Below are 20,210 nucleotides of genomic sequence, written 5' to 3'. Positions count from 1 at the left end.
CAATGGGGAGATGGGATCCCCTTTCCTAATGCCCCTACAAGCTTCCATAGGCTGAGTCAATTCTCCATTATTGTTGAAAGTATAGGACACTGAGGTCACTGTAGCCATGGTCCAATCTATGAATATATTAGGTATGCCTAGCTCCATCATAACACTCTTGAGAGCCTTCCAATCCACCATGTCATAGGATTTTTGGAGGTATACTTGCATCATGCATCTAGGAGGGTAATTCTTCCTCTCATATCCTTTGATGAGCTCATATGCTAACATAATATGATTATGGATATGCTGACTGTTAGGAGTGAATTAGTAGTGTTTTCATGAGTCAAATTAACCACCTTTTAAGCTAAAGTTGAGTAGATCTTATGAGTTTTGAGGATTTTATGGTTAGAATTGAACTTCAGAGGTTCGATACTAATTGTATAACAACTTGCGTCACTTTGGGTATTATTTGTGCAGATATTGAAGTTGAGAAGTAAAGACGAAGAAACACGCAGGCGTGGAGACTCTAGAGAAGAGAAATCACAAAGAAGTGGGATGAAGCAAAGGACGAGCCGCGACCTTAAGGAGCGAGACGCGCCATACCCTCTGACTTGGGTTCGCGCCGCGCCAATACGTGCCGAGGCGCGGTGGATGCATTACAAGGATAAATTGTTATAAATAGAAGCCCTAATCCTCATAAGAGGAAGATCTTTGGTGAACGAAATTCAGAGAGCAATCCTATTCCAGAGCATAAAACAACTTCTGACGGAGAATTCAACATCAATTGAAGACATTCCCTTGATGAAGATGAATCCCTCTATGAAACTTTGTGTGTTCTTCATGGCTATGGAGAGCTAAACCCCATTGTGTTGAGTTTAAGGTAGTAGTTAACCTATGAAGATGCAATTACTTGATTAATTCCTGTGAACAATTGTTTAAGCTTTATTATCAATGAAAAACCTTGCTTTTATTTTATATCATTGTTGAACTATCAATCGAGAGATAGGGTTTATACTTTTGCCCTAGGTTTTTACATTGACTTGTTGATTAATACTTAGAGATGAGATTTTGAAGAATTTTTCATAAATCATCGCGGTTAATTCCCTTTATCTTTATAGTTATTCTGAGAGATCGAATATCATACCGGTAGAGGTGTCTCTAGAGTGATCATTAGACATAATATGTCTTTTGAGGATGAATGAAGATAATAACTTAGACAATGTTCACTTGTGGATTAAATGATCAATTGCATATGAATAGGTTGATGAACCCTAAAACTCAACATATTCATTCACCATTGTTATTCGTCTTTAAGCTTTTTATCATTCAATTATTATTCTGTTATTTGCAATTTGAGATTAAACAATCAAAACCACTACTTTTAGCTAACTCATTATAATTCGACTATAGAACGGCAACAATATTAACTCAGTCTCTGTGGATACGATATATTAGAAAATATTTACCCAAAATACTTTCAACACTGACCTGGAACAAAAACAGCTTGACATAAACTGATTACACCATGCATAATCTTTCCCAATCTTGCAGTGAGGATTCTTGAAATAATTTTTTAGAAGGTGGTACATCCAGCAATAGGTCTATAATCCTTGATACAACTGACATTTGATGTCTTGGGGATAAAAGTCACAAAAGTCTTATTGAAATTACTAAGCAATTGTCCATGGTTAAAAAACTCCTAAATGGCAACAGTAACATCCTCCTTAATAATATGCCAACTAGCCTTGAAATTTTTTGCTCCATACCATTCAACACTAGGGCTTTTTAGGTCACCAATACCTTTCAAGGCCTCTTCTATTTCCTGATGAGTAACATGACTTTGAAGATACAACCTCCGCTCCATACTAAGCTGTTTTCCTTTTCTCATAGCTTCAACATCAATATGATTAAGGGGTAGGCTCTCAGCTCCCATAAGGTTACTATAAAAATTCACAACTTCCTGAGCAATCTCCTGTTGATCAATTATGGTGGAGCCATCAGCTTTCCTAAGTAAGATAATACTTTTTGCCTTTTGTTATGTTTTAAGGTAAGCATAGAAAAAAGTATTGTTCCCATCACCAGATTTGAGCCAGTCAATTTTTGTTCTCTGCAAAAGGGTTTTTTCCTCCATTAAGTTCCATTTAAGAACTTCTTCTGTCAGCTTTTTAACCCTCTTAATATTGTTAGTATCCATCAAGTTCTGCATAAGGCTGGCTTGAGCTTCCTGAAGATCACTTCTACTTCTAGCAAGATTCAGTCTAATGTCATTATCCTTTCTCTGCAGGGATCTCAAAGCATACTTAAGTCTTTGCAATTTATGCCACAAAACATTCATAGGCCTACCCCTGGCAGGTTCGTTCCATCTATTCCTCACAGTTTCCTCATAACCATCCATCTCAGTTAGGTGGTTATTGAATTTGAACATTTTACCAGTAATCATTTGCTTAGGAGCATGGTCTGATACATTAGGGGGGAGGATATGCAAGGTAGCCTCACTATGTCTATGGAACCACTCAACATTTGCTAGAATTCTATCTAATTTGGAGTATATGGGATTACTACTTTGTTTGTTAGTCCAAGTGAAGAAATCCCCAATACTGTCCATCTCTCCCAATCCAGTGTTTTCCATCATATTATGTAAGTCCTCATACTCAGCCTCACGAACCAAGTTCCCACCAATACGATCCTGTGCAGTAAGAACATTGTTGTAATCTTCAATAACATACCAGGGTCCTGTATGATGCAAGGTCACAATGGTATTCCATAAAGTTCTTCTCAAGTCTAGTTGGTTATGAGCATACACTGTAGTGCGCCAATACTTAAAATTGTCTTTTGTGTTATAGACCCCACAATGAATGTGCTGACTGCTGCTATGAATGAATCTACTATCCATATTCTCATCATTCCAAACAATCCAAATCCTACCATTTGTATGGTTCGGATAATCATCAATGTACTTGCCAGGCAAGTTAAGTTTATTTCTCACATTGATAGCTTTATTATTCTTTACTCTGGTCTCAATTAAGATGCAAATGCCGGGCTTAAGCTCTAGGATACGGGAGCTAATCTCCCTAAGCTTGCCACTCTTATTGAGCCCCCTAACATTCCAAGAGATAATCATGTTACACTTCCTATGGTAACTAGGGGGTCTTTCAAAGCCCCTAGCACCCTAAAACCATTAGCACATTAAACATTAGTAGAAGATTCAGCATAATTAATTTTCTTCTTACCTCTATCTCTGTTAGCCTTGTTTACTGTTGTCCAGTCTTGCTCTTCCACCACCACATGTAGCCTATCTTCCTTAGGAGTGATGGCAATGACTTCTGGAATTTGCTCCACATGTTGTTTGGGTTTCCAAACTTTCCTCTACACCACATTGGTGCACAACCTTCTGACACTTCTCACAAAATTTTGGTCGCCACTCGTACTCAATTGGTTGTCGTATCTTCCTTCCTTCCAAATCCTTGATGGTGATCTCATGAATTAGTTTTCTAGTAATATCAACTTCCACCAGAATTCTAGCGTAGGAGACACGAAGCTTGTGTGCCCTACACTCGTCTGTGACTAGAGGAATACCAATCATGCTACCAATCTTGTTTAAGCTTCGGGGCCCCCAAAGATGCAAAGGAAATTTTGGGAGCGTGACCCAGATAGGCAAAGTCCTAAGCATATCCTCCTTCACATTGTAGTCAGGGCGCCATTCCTTGAGAATCATTGGAATTTTCCTTATGGTACACGGTCCCTTCATCATCACCGCATCCATGTAATAATGGTTCTTGAAACGCAACAGGAAATATCCCTCCTCATGATAATACATGTCCGGTAAGGTCACAAAGTTCCATGCCTTCGCCATGAAATTCTTCACCGCCATCATGCTGAGATCTTTGCCAAGCCCGTAGAGTATTAGGGTATTCTCCCAGAATCGCATTTCTGAAGCAACATCTTCTTCCTCAATCTCAACATCAAATTCGCCTTCAATCTAATTTGGAGTCACATAAGCCATCGTCAACCCCTTTGTAGGGTTACGATTTTCATTAAGCACATCAACCCACAACTTTCGTGCTTCTACTCCATCTAGGGTTTCCTTGTCTGCCTCATTCTGCTTTATCGCATCCTCTGTGGCATCATCTTTCTTCTTGGTAGTTATCACTGGTTGTCCCTCCGGCGAATCAGAGCTTGGAGATGACGGGAGCACCGTAGATTTCAGACGCCCTCGTCCCCGCTTCGCCATTCTAGTATATTGTATTTTTGTATTTTGAATTAAAATATAAAAATAAATGTTATTTATCTTAAATAAATTATGAAAATAAGATGAAAAAAAACTTATGAATAATGTCATAAGTTACTTCCATAAATTTTTTCAAACAAATAGTATCACAAAATTTATACTATTAGGTAAACTCAAATAAATCAATGCAAACAAACATTTAATCTCACTTATCTTTTAATTTGTTAGTCTATATAAAGATGAGTTGAATGACTTATTTACAAATGTTCAAATGAAATAGGCTTTTAAATAGGCTAACAGGTCAATCAGGCCTTTTAAAAAGGTCAGACGCAAGCCAAAAAAATAAGCCTACGATAGATTACAGGTCAGACTTAGACTTTAAATTTTTTAGCAGATCAAACTCAGGTTTGACAAACCTAACTCGGTCTAGCCTATTCTCACCCATATCTACAATCAACTTCACAAGTATTAATTATATTATAATCAATATGTATACTTTTATATTATTTGATATAATAACTATCCTTTTCAAGACATCAAATCTGGAGAAAAAAAAGTGTTCGTGGGAAGAATGAGAAAACAGGTAAAAAATTCTTTAACAAGTGTTGCTGATGTTGAAAATAATTATATAATAACATTGTGAAAAGTCCTCACAGTCACACTGATAGCGTGAGAGAGCCATTCACACTAAGACAAGCAACAGGGACGGTTTGTCAGGCAATAATATCAACTATAGGATAAGAAAAGAGTGGTTCTAGTAATTCTACACCATAAAATGTCTTCAGAAATGTGGAGGGTGGAAAAATAGTCATCATTTTTTAATATACTATTTGTAAGAGAGACAGAACTCATAAATGGAGAAAATAAATATGGATGTCGTCTTATAATAATCCGTTGGTCCATTTTAATGTGCTAAGATTTGGTGTGGTTTCATGCATTTGTCCATGTTATCAAAATTCAATTTTATTCTCTTCATTTTCTAACTTCTACCTGATTTATGTCGAGTCAGGTTAACTTATCGAAATAAACTACAACTATGCTTAGAATTAAAATGGCATTTAGGTCAATTAAAATGTCTTCAAACTACAACTTGTTTTGGTCAATGCATGTTCAAAGACCTTCTTAGCTTTAAATTAGATTTTTAAATAAATTTTCAAATCATTTAACTATACTATAGACTCTAAAAAGTTTTACAATTCTGGTAACAAAAACAATGGACGGTTTAATTTTTTTCCATCTAAATCACTAGGCTACTGCACTATACTCCCTCCTTAACAATTTATAAAAATTAAACACATTTTTCTGATTATAAATTAATAGTAAAAAACATCAAATTTATTTTATTTAAATATTTTATTATAAAAAGTATTTTTTTCAAAATATCTTTTCTCTTTTCTTTTCCATAACCAACAATCATTTAAAATTGATTTTATATTTTTCTATAAAACACAGGGTTAATACTCATTTTTTCATGTCATTTTGGTTATTTTTGAAAAATTCAGTATTTGTTATAGATTACATAGTTGCAGTTTAAAAAATCGTTCATTTTGATCTCTCAATAAAATTAATCAGCTAAATATATGACATACCACAGTCACATAACATTTTTTCTAATATTTTATAAAATTATGTGGACTGCCAATTTGACTTTTATTTTTTAAAATGTCATATTGGAATTTTTTTTTTCATTTCAATTCTTTTAAGCATTTTACTTTTAGAAAATACATAATTTTTTCCATATTATATACTTGTTAACACAATTGAATATTTAATTTTTTTAAATAATATTTAAACATATTTAAATATGTATTTTTAAATAATATTTAAATACCTATTTTTGATATAATTATTTTAATTTTAGAAATTTAAATAATATTATATATTCATTTTTAAATAATATTCACTTATATTTTTTATTTTTAATACATATTTGAATGAACCTAAAATAAATACTATTTAATACATATTTTTGAATGCATATTTGAAATAAGTATTATATAAATATTTTTTAATTTAAAATATATTACATATGTAATATTATTTATTTCATAAAAGAAATCAGAAATATGATATAAAATAAATATATAATATTATTTATTTATTTATAAAAATATTACATGTATTTATCAAAAATTTAAAATAATATTAAAATAAATATACTCATTTAAAATAAATATAATAAATATTTAATTGAAATAAATATGTAAGTTTATATATTTTTAATAAATACTTATTTGTAATAAATATGTTAGTTTAGTATTTTTATAATACACATTTATTTGAAATAAGTATTATTTACATATTATGAGAAATACAAAAATTTGTTAAAATTCATAATTAGTGACAACAATTTTTTATAGTAATAAATATTATTGTTTTTAGAAATAGAGATTAGATATTAATCAAATATTAAAAATGTTATGATCAAATACAATTAAATATTGTTGCTTTAAAACTAAAAATCAATTAAATAATAATCACTTAAATAGTAATACATAGAATAATAATGGTTTAAAATAACAATGGATCATGGTATAATATTTCACAAATCTACAGTAGTACACTTGCGAGGAGTATATAGCAAAATAAATACTGAACAAAAGACTATCGATGTTAGTCATTGAGTTTATGTAAGGAATTAACTAAACTACACTACTTAAAAAATATATCACTACAGTTTCGTGTTGGTCAATTTAAGATAAGCTATAATTGTTAAAAGGTGAAGTGGTCTCTTAACGAGCTCATTTCTTATTGTGTGCAAGAAGAAGAGAGGATGAAGCAAGATAAGACAGAAAGTGCTCACTTGGCAAGTACCTCTAAAAGCAAGGGCAAATGAAAGAAATATAAGGATATAAAGAATGAAGCTGACGAGGGTCCGATACAAAAGAAGCAAAATAAGGGTAATGGTTGTTTCTTTTGTAAAATGACTGGACATGCAAAGAAGGAATATGCCAAGTATCATGCATGGCGTGCAAAGAAAGATATGTTTCATACTTTGGTCTGTTCTGAGGTAAATTTAGCTTCAGTACCAAGAAACACATGGTGGTTAGACTCAGGTGCTACTACTAACATTAGTGTTTCAATGCAGGGTTGCCCGAGTTACCGAAAGCCAAATGATGCTGAAAGATGCATTTATGTGGGAGATGGAAAATTGGTAGAAGTAGAGGCAATAGGGCATTTTAGGTTGTTATTAAGTACTGGTTATTATTTGGATTTAATGGATACTTTTGTTGTACCGTCTTTTAGACGAAATTTAGTTTCTGTTTCTTCATTGGACAAATTTGGTTATCATCGTTCATTTGGAAATAATAAATTTAATTTATCTATTAATTCAAATATTGTTGGATCTGGTACTCTTATGGCATATGATAATCTATATTTACTTGGTACTTACGCTTCTTATAATGAAACCTTGAATGTGGAATCACGTGGTACCAAGCGTAAAATTAAAAACACAAATTCAGGAGCATTGTGGCACAAGCGTCTAGGTCACATTTCTAAAAATAGAATTGAACGACTTGTGTCTAATGGGATCCTAGATTCCATTGAATTCGCAGACTTTAATGTTTGCGTTGAGTGCATTAAAGGAAAGCAAACCAAAATAAAGAAATTAGGCGCATATAGAGCTACGGATGTCTTAGAACTGATACATACAGATATTTGTGGGCCATTTCCGACACCGTCATGGAATGGCCAACAATACTTTATATCATTCATAGACGATTACTCAAGATATGCATATCTATTTCTTATACATGAAAAGTCTCAATCATTGGACGTTTTTAAATCATTTAAGGCTGAAGTTGAGAATCAACTCAACAAAAGAATCAAGTGTGTCAGATCTGACCGTGGTGGTGAATACTATGGTAGATATGATGGTTCGGGTGAACAACATCCTGGTCCATTTGCCAAGTACCTAGAGGAGTGTGGGATCGTTCCACAGTACACCATGCCTGGTTCACCTAGCATGAATGGTGTATCTGAAAGACGAAACCGAACTCTTAAGGATATGGTAAGAAGCATGATATGTCATTCTACTTTACCATAGTCACTTTGGGGAGAGGCACTAAAGACTTCAGCTTACATTCTGAACAGAGTACCAACTAAAGCAACTGCCAAAACACCTTATGAACTCTGGACAGGCAAAAGGCCTAGTCTAAATCACTTTCATATATGGGGATGTCCAGCCGAGGCCAGACCTTATAGGCCAAATGAAAAGAAACTAGATCCCTGAACAGTGAGCAGCTACTTCATTGGTTATTCTGAATGATCCAGGGGCTATAAGTTTTATGATCCCAAATTAAAGACAATTTTTGAGACAGGAACTGCAACATTTTTTGAGGATATTGAGTTTGGGGGGAGAAATAAGGTTAAAGACTTTGATTTTGAGGAGGAATCAATTTCAATTCCAGTACCGATTGATTCATTTGCTTTTAACGAGGCAAATTCAGAAGATCTTCAAGACATTGTCATTCAAACTCCCATTCAAGATGTATCAAATGATAATGAAGAACAAACTCAAGATCCTCAAGAACCAGAGCCTCAAGAACCAATGCTTCAATAACCAATCCCATTACGACGATCCACAAGAGAAAGAAGAAATGCTATTCCAAATGACTATGTTGTATTTCTACAAGAACATGAGGAAAATGTTGGCATGATGGAAAATAATCCAATCAATTTTCGCCAATCTCTAGGAAATCCTAATTCAGAAAAGTGGATTGAAGCAATGAATGAAGAGTATAAGTCTATGCAAGATAATAAAGTTTGGGAACTTGTCCCATTACCTGAAGGTGTGAAACCTATTGGTTGCAAGTGGATTTTCAAAACCAAAAGGGATTCCAAAGGTAATGTGGAAAGGTATAAGGCTCGTCTTGTAGCCAAGGGTTATACTCAAAAGGAAGGAATTGACTTTAAAGAGACTTTCTCCCCACTTTCATCGAAAGACTCTTTTAGGACAATCATGGCTCTTATGACTTGGAGCTTCATCAAATGGATGTCAAAACAGCTTTTCTTAATGGAAACATTGATGAAACAATTTATATGGTGCAACCGGAAAACTTTGTGTCAGGAGATCCAAAGAAGATAGTTTACAAATTGAAGAAATCCATTTATAGGCTAAAGCAGGCATCTCGTCAGTGGTATTACAAATTTCATCATGTAACTCTCTCATTTGGTTTTGAGAAGAACGTGATTGATGAATGTGTGTATCATAAATTCAGTGGGAGCAAATATATTTTTCTGGTATTATATGTTGATGACTTACTGCTTGCCACCAATGATATAGGTATGTTGCATGAAACTAAGAGATTTCTATCCAGAAATTTTGAGATGAAAGATCTTGGTGATGCCTCCTTTGTGTTAGGGATCCAGATACATCGGGATTGCTCTCGAGGTACTTTAGGATTATCACAAACTGGCTATATCGATAAGGTTCTTAAAAGGTTTGGCATGCAGGACTGCAAACCAGGTGATACCCCGGTAGCTAAGAGAGACAAATTTAGTCTAAATCAGTGCCCAAAAGGAAATTTAGAAATTCAAGAAATGCAAAAGATTCCTTATGCATCAGCTGTAGGAAGTCTAATGTATGCTCAAGTTTGTACACGTCCAGACATAGCATACATTGTTGGAGTGTTAGGCAGATATTTAAGCAATCCAGGAATGGATCATTGGAAAGCAGCTAAAAGAGTTATGAGATATTTAAAGAGAACAAAACATTATATGCTCACGTATAGGAGGTCAGATTCTCTGGAGATCATTGGGTATTCTGACTCCGATTTTGGTGGATGCCAAGATAGTAGAAGATCCACTTCGGGCTATATATATATATATATATATATATATATATATATATATATATATATATATATATATATATATATATATATATATATATATATATATATATATGTTGGCTAGTGGTGAAGTTTCTTGGCGCAGTGCCAAGCAAACTCTTGTAGCTTCGTCCATCATGGCAACAGAGTTTGTAGCGTGTTATGAGGCATCAAACCATGGAATTTGGCTGAAGAACTTTGTCACAGGGCTGCGAATTATAGAAGGAATTGAAAGACCACTCAAGTTATTTTGTGACAACAAATCATCCGTTTTATACTCCAATAACAATAGGAGCTCGACAAAGTCGAAACACATTGACATCAAGTTCTTAGTTGTAAAGGAGAGAATATAAAATGGACAGATTTCCATAAAACATTTATGGACGAACTCCATGATAGCGGACCCTATGACAAAGGGGATCCCACCCAAGGTCTTTCATGAGCACACTGCTCACATGGGTGTTATACAATTAGAGAATTCTTTGGTTTAGTGGAGTCATTGTTGTTAGTTATGTTCTATGTTTGATATTATATATACATACTCATATATTTGTATTATGTTCTGATCAGAAATAAAGTTTGGTTATTCAGTTCATTACACTTTGTATGGTAATATTGATCTCATTAAAGTAAGAAGGACCAGTTGAAAATTGACATGTATTGATCACCTTCATGTGATTTTCATGCTGCACATTTCATGATTAATCTATGTCGTTTAGTTGCATTTATAATTATGATCATTGATGGGTTTAATTATGATTGATATAATGAAAACCGCTTTTGGTCCTATATATTGATGTAACTAATGGACGAGATAAGGCTATGTCCAAGATTTATAATGGAATTTTATGAGCTCATAAAGTCTAACACATTTATAAGAATACATATATGACCAGTGGGAGATTGTTAGAATATTATTTTGGGTCATACATGTAATAAATTAATTAATGTGTTAGGACCATTATTTAATTAGCCAAGTTAAAGTGATCTATTAATATAATGTTTCTGGCTAAGGATATAATCATCATGAAAAATATTGTGTAGATACCAAAAGTCTTATTTTATTTTGTGATGGGTAAAATAAGAATAAGAAAGCTTGAATAGTCATGACCCTTTATGAAAGGGCATGGAAGTTTAAACATGAATAAACATGACTCTTCATGAAAGGGCATAAGATTCATATAAATAAGAGGTTATGGTCCCCAATTGTAGACACTAGAAAAAATCATAAAATATTTATTCTCTTTATCCCATTGGAAGAGGAAATAAGGAATTAAGGAATCTACAATTGGAAGGTCATTACTCTATCAAGATCATCATCTTCTCATTGAAACTCCATGGATCCTAAAGGTACGCTTCCGCTTTCTATTTCATCTTGAATTAAGTATGAGTTCATCATAAAGTCTTGATTAATTAAGAATATTTCCCAAGACGGTACAACAAAAGTATCCATTAAATCCAAATAATAACCAGTACTTAATAACAACCTAAAATGCCCTATTGCCTCTACTTCTACCGATTTTCCATCTCCCACATAAATGCATCTTTCAGCATCATTTGACTTTCGGTAACTCAGGCAACCCTGCATTGAAACACTAATGTTAGTAGTATCGCCTGAGTCTAACCACCATGTGTTTCTTGGTACTGAAGCTAAATTTACCTCAGAACAGACCAAAGTATGAAACATACCTTTCTTTGCACGCCATGCATGATACTTGGCACATTCCTTCTTTGCATGTCCAGTCATTTTACAAAAGAAACAACCATTACCCTTATTTTGCTTCTTTTGTATCGGACCCTCATCAGCTTCATTCTTTATATCCTTATATTTCTTTCTTTTGCCCTTGCTTTTAGAGGTACTTGCCAAGTGAGCACTTTCTGTCTTATCTTGCTTCATCCTCTCTTCTTTTTGCACACAATAAGAAATGAGCTCGTTAAGAGACCACTTCTCCTTTTGACAATTATAGCTTATCTTAAATTGACCAAATTTTGCGGGAAGAGATATTAATACCAAATGCACGAGTAAGTCATCAGACAACTCAAGTTTTAGTGCCTTAAGTTTGGAAGCAATGTTAGACATTTCCATATACTCTCTTATGTTTCCTTTGCCTTTATACTTTATAGAAATCAAGCTTTGAAGGAGTGTGCTTTTTTCTGCCTTATCACTTTTAGCAAAGCGCTTTTCAATTTCGGCAAGGAAGTCTTTGGCACTTGTTATTTCTTCAGATATAGTACCCCTAAATGCCTCTGGAATGCCGCGCTTTATGATCATAAGACTCATGCGATTGGAACGGTCCCATTTCTCATAATTTTTCTTTTCCTCAGGGGTAGTGGAGTCTTAGGAGAAGGGGGTTGCTCCATCCTTAATGGAAGGTCAAGATCCATGCAGCCAAGAACAATTAAGATGTTCTCCTTCCAGTCCTTAAAGTTTGCACCATTAAGAACCGGAACTGAATTCATGTTAGCAGATATAGTAACAATATTAACTGTAAAGAAAACAAAATAAAATAATAGAGTGAAGACCCATTTTGGTCCCTCACAAATATTACACGAGTCAAATTAGTCCTTCACAATAAAATAGACCCAATTTAATCCCTTATAAAATTTAACCGGATCATATAAGTCCTTCTGTTAATATTTTTTTCAAACCGGTTTTTTCCTAGTTTTAAACCGTGACTGGACTGCCATGTTGGATTTTATTTATTTTTTATTTTTTAAATACAAAATTGATTTTTATTTTTAAATTCATTTTTAAACAATTATAAGTTAATAATATAAAAAAGCCAAAATTGTTTCTTATAAGGAGTTGAACTCAGACTCATGTGGTTAGGGCTGACAATGAACCAAACTAACTCGAAAATAGTTCGAAACTCGATTCAAAAAATAAATCGTTGAACTAGGTTCATGAACCAAATGAGCTGAGTATGAGCTAAAAACTAAGTTCGTTAACTAAATGAGCTGAACTTGAACTATACATGGTTCGACTCGTTAGGTTAATGAGTCAACTCGATTGTATATTTGCTCTAAATCTTAGTATCATATTTTATCTTAATCTAACGATTTTAATTGATAATTTATATTCTCTAGTGAGCAAAATATTTCTACAAATAATTATACAAATAAAATTAACATCGTATAAATTCTAATCTTATAACTTTTATTTTATTTCTATATTTTTTTTAATTAAAAAGTATTAATTTAAAATGTCAAATATATATATATATATATATATATATATATATATATATATAAATATATAAATAGACTTTAAAAAATTACTTTTAAGTTCGTGAAATAAGCGAGTTGAACCTAACAAAATAAACCTAACAAGTTGAATCGAGATTTTCGTGAACTTCTAACAAGTCGAGTTTGACCTGAAAAAAAAGTTCGAGATAAACTCAAACTCGAACTCAAACTCGGCCAATTCTTAGCGAGTCGAGTTTGAGCTGAAAAAAAGTTCGTCATGAACTCGAGCTCGAACTCGAACTCGGCCAATTCTTAACGAGTTGAACTGAGCTGAGGCGAGTTCAACTCAACTCGACTCATTTCCAGCCCTACATGTGGTTAATCTTAAACAATTCTAAATTTAAAATACAAAATAAAAAATTTATATTAATATGGTCTCGAACCTAAGTCTCTTCAGATTAAATGACAGTCAATTTAATAAAATAGAAATTGATTTGTCTATTTGCAAATGATAGTCACTTTACTAACAATAGAAATTGATTTGTCTAGTTGCTATTGATAGTCATTTTACTAACCGTAGAAATTGATTTGTCTAGTTGTAAATGATTATCACTTTATTAACAATAGAAATTGATTTATCTAGTTGTAAATGATAGTCACTTTACTAACAATAGAAATTGATCTGTCTTGTTGTAAATAATAGTCACTTTACTAACAGTAGAAATTGATTTTTCTAGTTGTAAATGATAGTCAATTTATTAACGATAGAAATTGATTTGTCTAGTTGTAAAGTGAAAATCATTTAACTTGAAGGGACTTGAATTTGAGACCTCATAGGTAAAAATTTATGTATAGAATTTGTTAATATTAGAAGAAATCATGGAAATTACTTGTTTAAAAATTACTTTATAAGAAATAATTTTGGCTTTTTTGATATTATTCAATGATAACTGTTTAAAAATGAAATTAAAAATAAAAATGAATTTAGTATTTAAAAAATAAAAAAATAAAAAAAATCCAACGTGTCAATCTAGTCACGGTTTAGAAGTAGGAAAAAACTGATTTGAGAAAAATATTAGCAGAAGGACTAATATGATCCGGTTAAATTTTGTAAGGGATTAAGTTGAGTCAATTTTTTTGTGAGAGACTAATTTGACTCGTGTAATATTTGTGAGGACCGAAATGGGTCTTCACTCAAAATAATATAAATATGTTCACATAATCAATCATAAGCAACCTCAAATAATATATGTTCAAATAATGTCATAATTAATTTCAAGATATCTAGTGCAACATTAATATAAATGTCTTTGGACAATAGTATTAATTGCTAGTGATACTCTTGTTTCAATGATCAAATATTGACAATAATGTATGTCAAATAATAAAACTATCTTTGGATTGATTTATTATTCACATCTAAAACCTTTATAATCGTCACATATTTATCATCACATGTGTATATTTAAATTTTGTCAAATATTAATATTTTCTTTGGAAAAATTAATACTCACATACACACTAACATTAAACATTTCTCATGATCAAATCCATAAAAGAAATGTCACTTTGGTGATTTCTAGTCTCAATAGAATCATTTAAAATATTAAATGACTTTAATTTAAATATGACAAATTGAGTTAAATTAATTTCTAAAACTGAAGTATATTTATATCCCATATTAATTTCCATTAATAATTTATATAGAATTGTGTTCCTTACATATATATCTCAAATTCTCATTTAAAATATTAAATTTACAACTAATCCAAAATTAAAAAATAAAAACGTTACACACTGACGGTATCAATTAATAACCTTTTATTTTTATTTTATCCAAACATTGTCTTTATCAGTGAAAAAAAAAGAATTAATTCCCTTTTAAATTTAAAAAAAAAAAGGACTTTAACGGTATCGAATTTGGAAGCATTCTTTTATTCCCGTTAGGAAAAAAAGGACGTTAAAAGAAATTAATTTTGGCATGTTAACATTAATGAGTTTCAGTGTATTATACATAAATTTCATTATACCCACCAAGATTGCAAATATAATAATAAGCACAGGATATTCATATATTTAATATGAAAACGGAAAAGACTGATAAAGTTTAATTTTCAATAACTTAACTTTAGAATTCTAATATAAAAAATTACTAATATTCACACATGAATCAAGTATGGTTGCTCTGATACCAATTGTTGGGAAATATTCTTAATTAATCAAGACTTTATAATGAACTCATACTTAATTCAAGATGAAATAGAAAGCGGAAGCGTACCTTTAGGATCCATGGAGTTTCAATGAGAAGATGATGATCTTGATAGAGTAATGACCTTCCAATTGTAGATTCCTTAGTTCCTTAGTTCCTCTTCCAATGGGATAAAGAGAATAAATATTTTATGATTTTTTCTAGTGTCTACAATTGGGGACCATAACCTCTTATTTATATGAATCTTATGCCACTTCATGAAGGGTCATGTTTATTCATGTTTAAACTTCCACGCCCTTTCATAAAGGGTCATGACTATTCAAACTTTCTTATTCTAATTTTACCCATCACAAAATAAAATAATACTTTTGGTATCTACACAATATTTTTCATGATGATTATATCCTTAGCCATAAACATTATATTAATAGATCACTTTAACTTGGCTAATTAAATAATGATCCTAACACATTAATTAATTTATTACATCTATGACCCAAAATAATATTCTAACATTTCGACTTTCAAGAAGGATTTCACCACGATTGAAGATATGTAGTAATTAATGATGTGATACAAAGTGCACTATTTTTCACTACGGGCTAGTGACATAAGTGGGAAACTGAAAAGCACACCATATTTCAATATTTCACCATAGTAAGGAATATCAAATATGGTGATACGTTGTTATGTTATGGGTTCAATTCCCACCTAAATGATAGGCAAAAATTGGGTAGTGCGCTATATTTCACCACAGTTGAATGATAGAACTGTGGTGAATTATTTTATTATTTCTTTAAAATAATCTTTTTCAATTTTACATATAATTTAATATAACTTATATTGTATACCATATTTTTTTATCATATCAGAATATGAACCAAAATTTATAACAAAACTATACATTGTGTTTATATGCCCAAATGACATGCATTTAGTAACAAAAAAAAAATATTAAACAAATCTATATATTATTTACACCAAAACCAATATATTGCACACATATTACAAAATCACCGTCACTATGGCTTATAACTCTCATTAAAGCAAGATATCCAACGTGCATGAGTGTCTTTAAAGTCTTGTTATGTTAATGATGTATCGTTGTTAAACATCTATACAAGTAAGAAGGAAATGTAAGATCATTTTATTTAAAATAATAACAAAATATTATACGGAAAAATCATGTAATTATAAATATATTATCCTCTCCCAATAATCAACATGCTGGAAGAGACAATAAAAATTGCTTATTAAATGGGTCAAAGAATCCATAAATATTTTAGTTACGTGTTTCTATACAAAAATGATGCATGTACCAAAAAGTTAAAACAAAATTAATTAGAATAAAAAAAGCAAAATTAATTAAATGAAGTGGATCTTAACATTGAAAGTGCTTACGCGTGAAACACTCCAATTTTTAATTTTATTATTTTAATTGAATTTTGAGTGTTTTTGATTTATTTATTTAAACGAGTGTGGGTAGAATAATTTAACTTAGTGTGGAAGATGATAATATTGTGGCTTAATGTAAATTTAGAATTAATAATAATTTTTAATAATTTAAAATAATAGAAAAATGTGAGAAAAAGAATTTTGGGCACTAAAATAGAGTTTTAATTAAATTAGAGACGTAGATGGAATAAGTGAAAGTTGAGGGGAGTTGTAGAATTAATTTAATTAAAAATAAAAATAGAGTTTTTATTTAAATAGAGAAGAGAATTAATTAAATAAAAAATAAAAAATAGAGTTTTTATTTAAATAGAGAAGAGAAGGGAGAAATTGTTAGTACTTAAAATTTTAGGAGAAAAGGCTAAGGAGAGAAAGAAGTACACTGGAAGAACTTTTGAAGGTGAAGAGGAACTATATTACCGTAGCTTCAACCTTCTACAAATTCGAGATAATGGAAAATTATTCATGATGTGGGTGTTTAGGAATAAAGGGTAGAAAGGATCCCTTATCCTCTTTCCTTTTTATTTTCCTTTTCCTTCCATTGATGAGGTTTTTAAAGCTTTGGAAGGTTTGTTCAAAATATCTCTAAGGCGTTGTTATATGATGTAAATTCTGTGTCCCATTCACTACTACAAAAAAACACATTTCACCTTGGATACAGAATGCATTTAACCTCAGCTAAAGAAGCGAGGTAACAAAGGGCGTCATGAAAAATATCAACTTTATCCCTTGACGTTTAAAACACCGAGGAGAAAATGCTTATGCACATGGGTTCGAACCCTATCTTGTGCACTTTTAATATTTTAAAAAATAACGCATCAAACCTCTCGGTTTATTAATAACACCGAGGGGTAAGATTGATATTTTTTTAAATTCCTTAAAAACTAAAAAATATTTATAAATTAATTGTTTACCCATAATATTACATTGTTTACACAGAATCCGATTCATCGTCATCATTGTTGGTGAAGGTCAGATATTGGATGCTTGTTTCATTGAAATATCGGAGAAGATAAAATGTTGGATGCAATATATTCCAGATCCCTTTTGCATTAATTTGTTTATGATGTAAAACAAGAAAAGGGCCGTTAGTTAAATAAATGAATATATGATTATTGAAGAACAAAACGTTAAACATAATTTATTTTCTGCTCTTGCAATCTATCATAGAGAACTTTACTAAGTTTTTTATGTTTCAAAGTTTTCATGTTTCATTAACAACTATTGATATTCATAATGTTTTTATAATAAATGTCTGTTAGGTTTTGCGCGGATCACTAATGGAAGTGTCTTGAGCGTTGATACTCATGAAATGGACGATACATATTTGTTTAAGGACGCTGATCAATATTCTCAATTATCACGCCAAAGTAATACCCTTGATTTATGAAAAAAACCGAGGTAAAAAGTGTATAAGCTTTTCTTTTTAACATTAGATTATTTACACATAATATTAAATTATATTATTACGACAAATGCAGTGTTATCATAGTAGTTGCTGTTCTTGGAGAACAACACATATTTGCTCTAATCCAGATCCTATTAAATACATTTTGTGCTCATTATTTTAAAGTTCTATGAATTGGTTGCAATCAACTTTTAACGAGCTATCTTCCCCAAATAAGAAAATATCAGTTCCAAACATCAGAAATGTTTTTTCTGCACTTGAAATCCATCATCGAGAACTTTTTCAAGCTTTCTTAAGTTTCAAAATTTCATTATCTTGAAAAAATGTTATTAAAAAAAAAGCTTTCACAAGAAAGATATATAGTGGTGGATGTATATAGTTTGTTGTAGATTGATATCTTGGCAATATCTTGAGCGTTGTTCCTTTAAGAATGTAGGATAGAGATTCGTTGTTGTAGTTGTGTAACATATTCTCCCGGCTTTTAAATAAACGAAGGGAAACATATTTTCTATTTTAAATATAAAAATAAAATAAAATAAGTAAGCCCTTCGGTTTTAGAATAAAACCGAGGTGAATGATATCTATTTTTTTAAAAACACTAAATTGTTTACACATAATATTAAAAAAAATCCAGATTCATCATCACTGCAATTCCAGATTTTATTGCATATATCTTTTCAAAGTTTGAACAACCTCCTCTGTTTAACCTAGAAACAAGAATGATTGTATGCACTTGCAATCTATATGGAACTTTTCCAATACTCTTTAATAGAGAATTGTTCCCAAAATACAACATCATTATGTGAGATAGATTGCATGGGAAAAAATTATTTTGTTTAAGGGTAGAAGAACATTGAAGATTTTTTCTGTCTTCCAATCCATCCCAAAGAATGATGCGTACTAGTTTGGGGGCGGCAACATAAAAGTTAGGATTAGGGTAAAATCTGATTAACGAGTGCTTTTATAGTAAAATGTGATTATGTTATCCTGTTGTGAATGTTGTTGTGAATTACGAAAAAATTCAATATCAATTTGTGAGGCAAAGAATAGTAGCAACCAAAATAAATGGTCTACAACAATAATAATTCGTACAAAAATAATATAACAGAATAAGACGATAAAAAGACGAATGTTTGTTTACCCAGTTCGATCAAACGATCTACTCTGGGGGAGAGAACAAATCTCCAATTTATTATACTCAGAAAGTTGTTACAAGAGATTACATATGAGTTACAAGAAAATAGCCTTTGTCTTCACGTTCCCAAGAACAACTCTGAAGGCGCCCAAAAATCAACCCTATTTTCTACCCAAGTGTTTCCCAACCTCTTCAACCTTCAATATATGAATAATCCAAACCCAAGGTGTAAACAAGTGTTTCCCAATCCCCCCCAATTTCCTTATATAACTCCAAATGTTTCCCCAAAACCCTTGCCTTTCTAAGATTTCCCTTAAGAATAGTCAAAATCCTATGCTATGCCTTTAAACCCTAGCTCTTCCTTGTTGTTGTAAGCTCTAAGATTGTCACACCTACAAATATATAAGAGATATGTATTTATAATAACAAATACCCAACAAAGAAAGCCCAAAATGACAATCCAATTATACATGAATTCATGGACCGAACTGAAATAGCCCGAGACATGCAAAACGAGAAACTGTAAAAAAAAGTATGAAAACCCAAAATCACTATTTACCGTATGAGCAATACTATTCACCGTACAGATAACACTATTTATCTGTATGAGCGACATTATTCATCCGTATGGGCAACACTATTCACTAACCAAATTTTCCCTGATTTCTATTTTTCTACTTTTCTCCTGATTTTTGTGATAAATGCAATCTCCAAAATATGTTTTCTTTCTCTTTATCAACAAAGATTTTAAGGCACATTTACAATAATCTCCACCT

The 20,210-nt window shown here is 31.6% G+C and overlaps 1 protein-coding gene across 1 annotated transcript; it reads right to left on the bottom strand.

The window, feature by feature from the left end:
* Positions 1–2,017: 2,017 nt before the first annotated feature.
* On the bottom strand, positions 2,018–3,853 carry LOC131649972 (uncharacterized). Its single transcript, XM_058919711.1, has 2 exons — positions 3,371–3,853; positions 2,018–3,151 (listed from the first exon to the last, which is right to left on the bottom strand). Exons 1-2 carry the CDS (start codon positions 3,851–3,853, stop codon positions 2,018–2,020), a joined length of 1,617 nt encoding a protein of 538 aa, XP_058775694.1.
* Between the last annotated feature and the right edge of the window lie 16,357 nt (positions 3,854–20,210).

Source organism: Vicia villosa, linkage group LG2 (genome assembly GCF_029867415.1).
Source record: "Vicia villosa cultivar HV-30 ecotype Madison, WI linkage group LG2, Vvil1.0, whole genome shotgun sequence".
Lineage (NCBI taxonomy): Eukaryota > Viridiplantae > Streptophyta > Magnoliopsida > Fabales > Fabaceae > Vicia > Vicia villosa.
This window is presented reverse-complemented; position numbering and strand designations above follow the sequence as displayed.

What these genes read in the sequence shown, in the direction of transcription:
- LOC131649972 (XM_058919711.1), bottom strand. Translation starts at nt 3,853, where the DNA reads ATGGCGGTGAAGAATTTCATGGCGAAGGCATGGAACTTTGTGACCTTA. An exon ending in TTTGTGAGAAGTGTCAGAAG is followed by an intron (nt 3,152 to 3,370) that starts GTTGTGCACCAA and finishes TAATGGTTTTAG; the next exon opens with GGTGCTAGGGGCTTTGAAAG.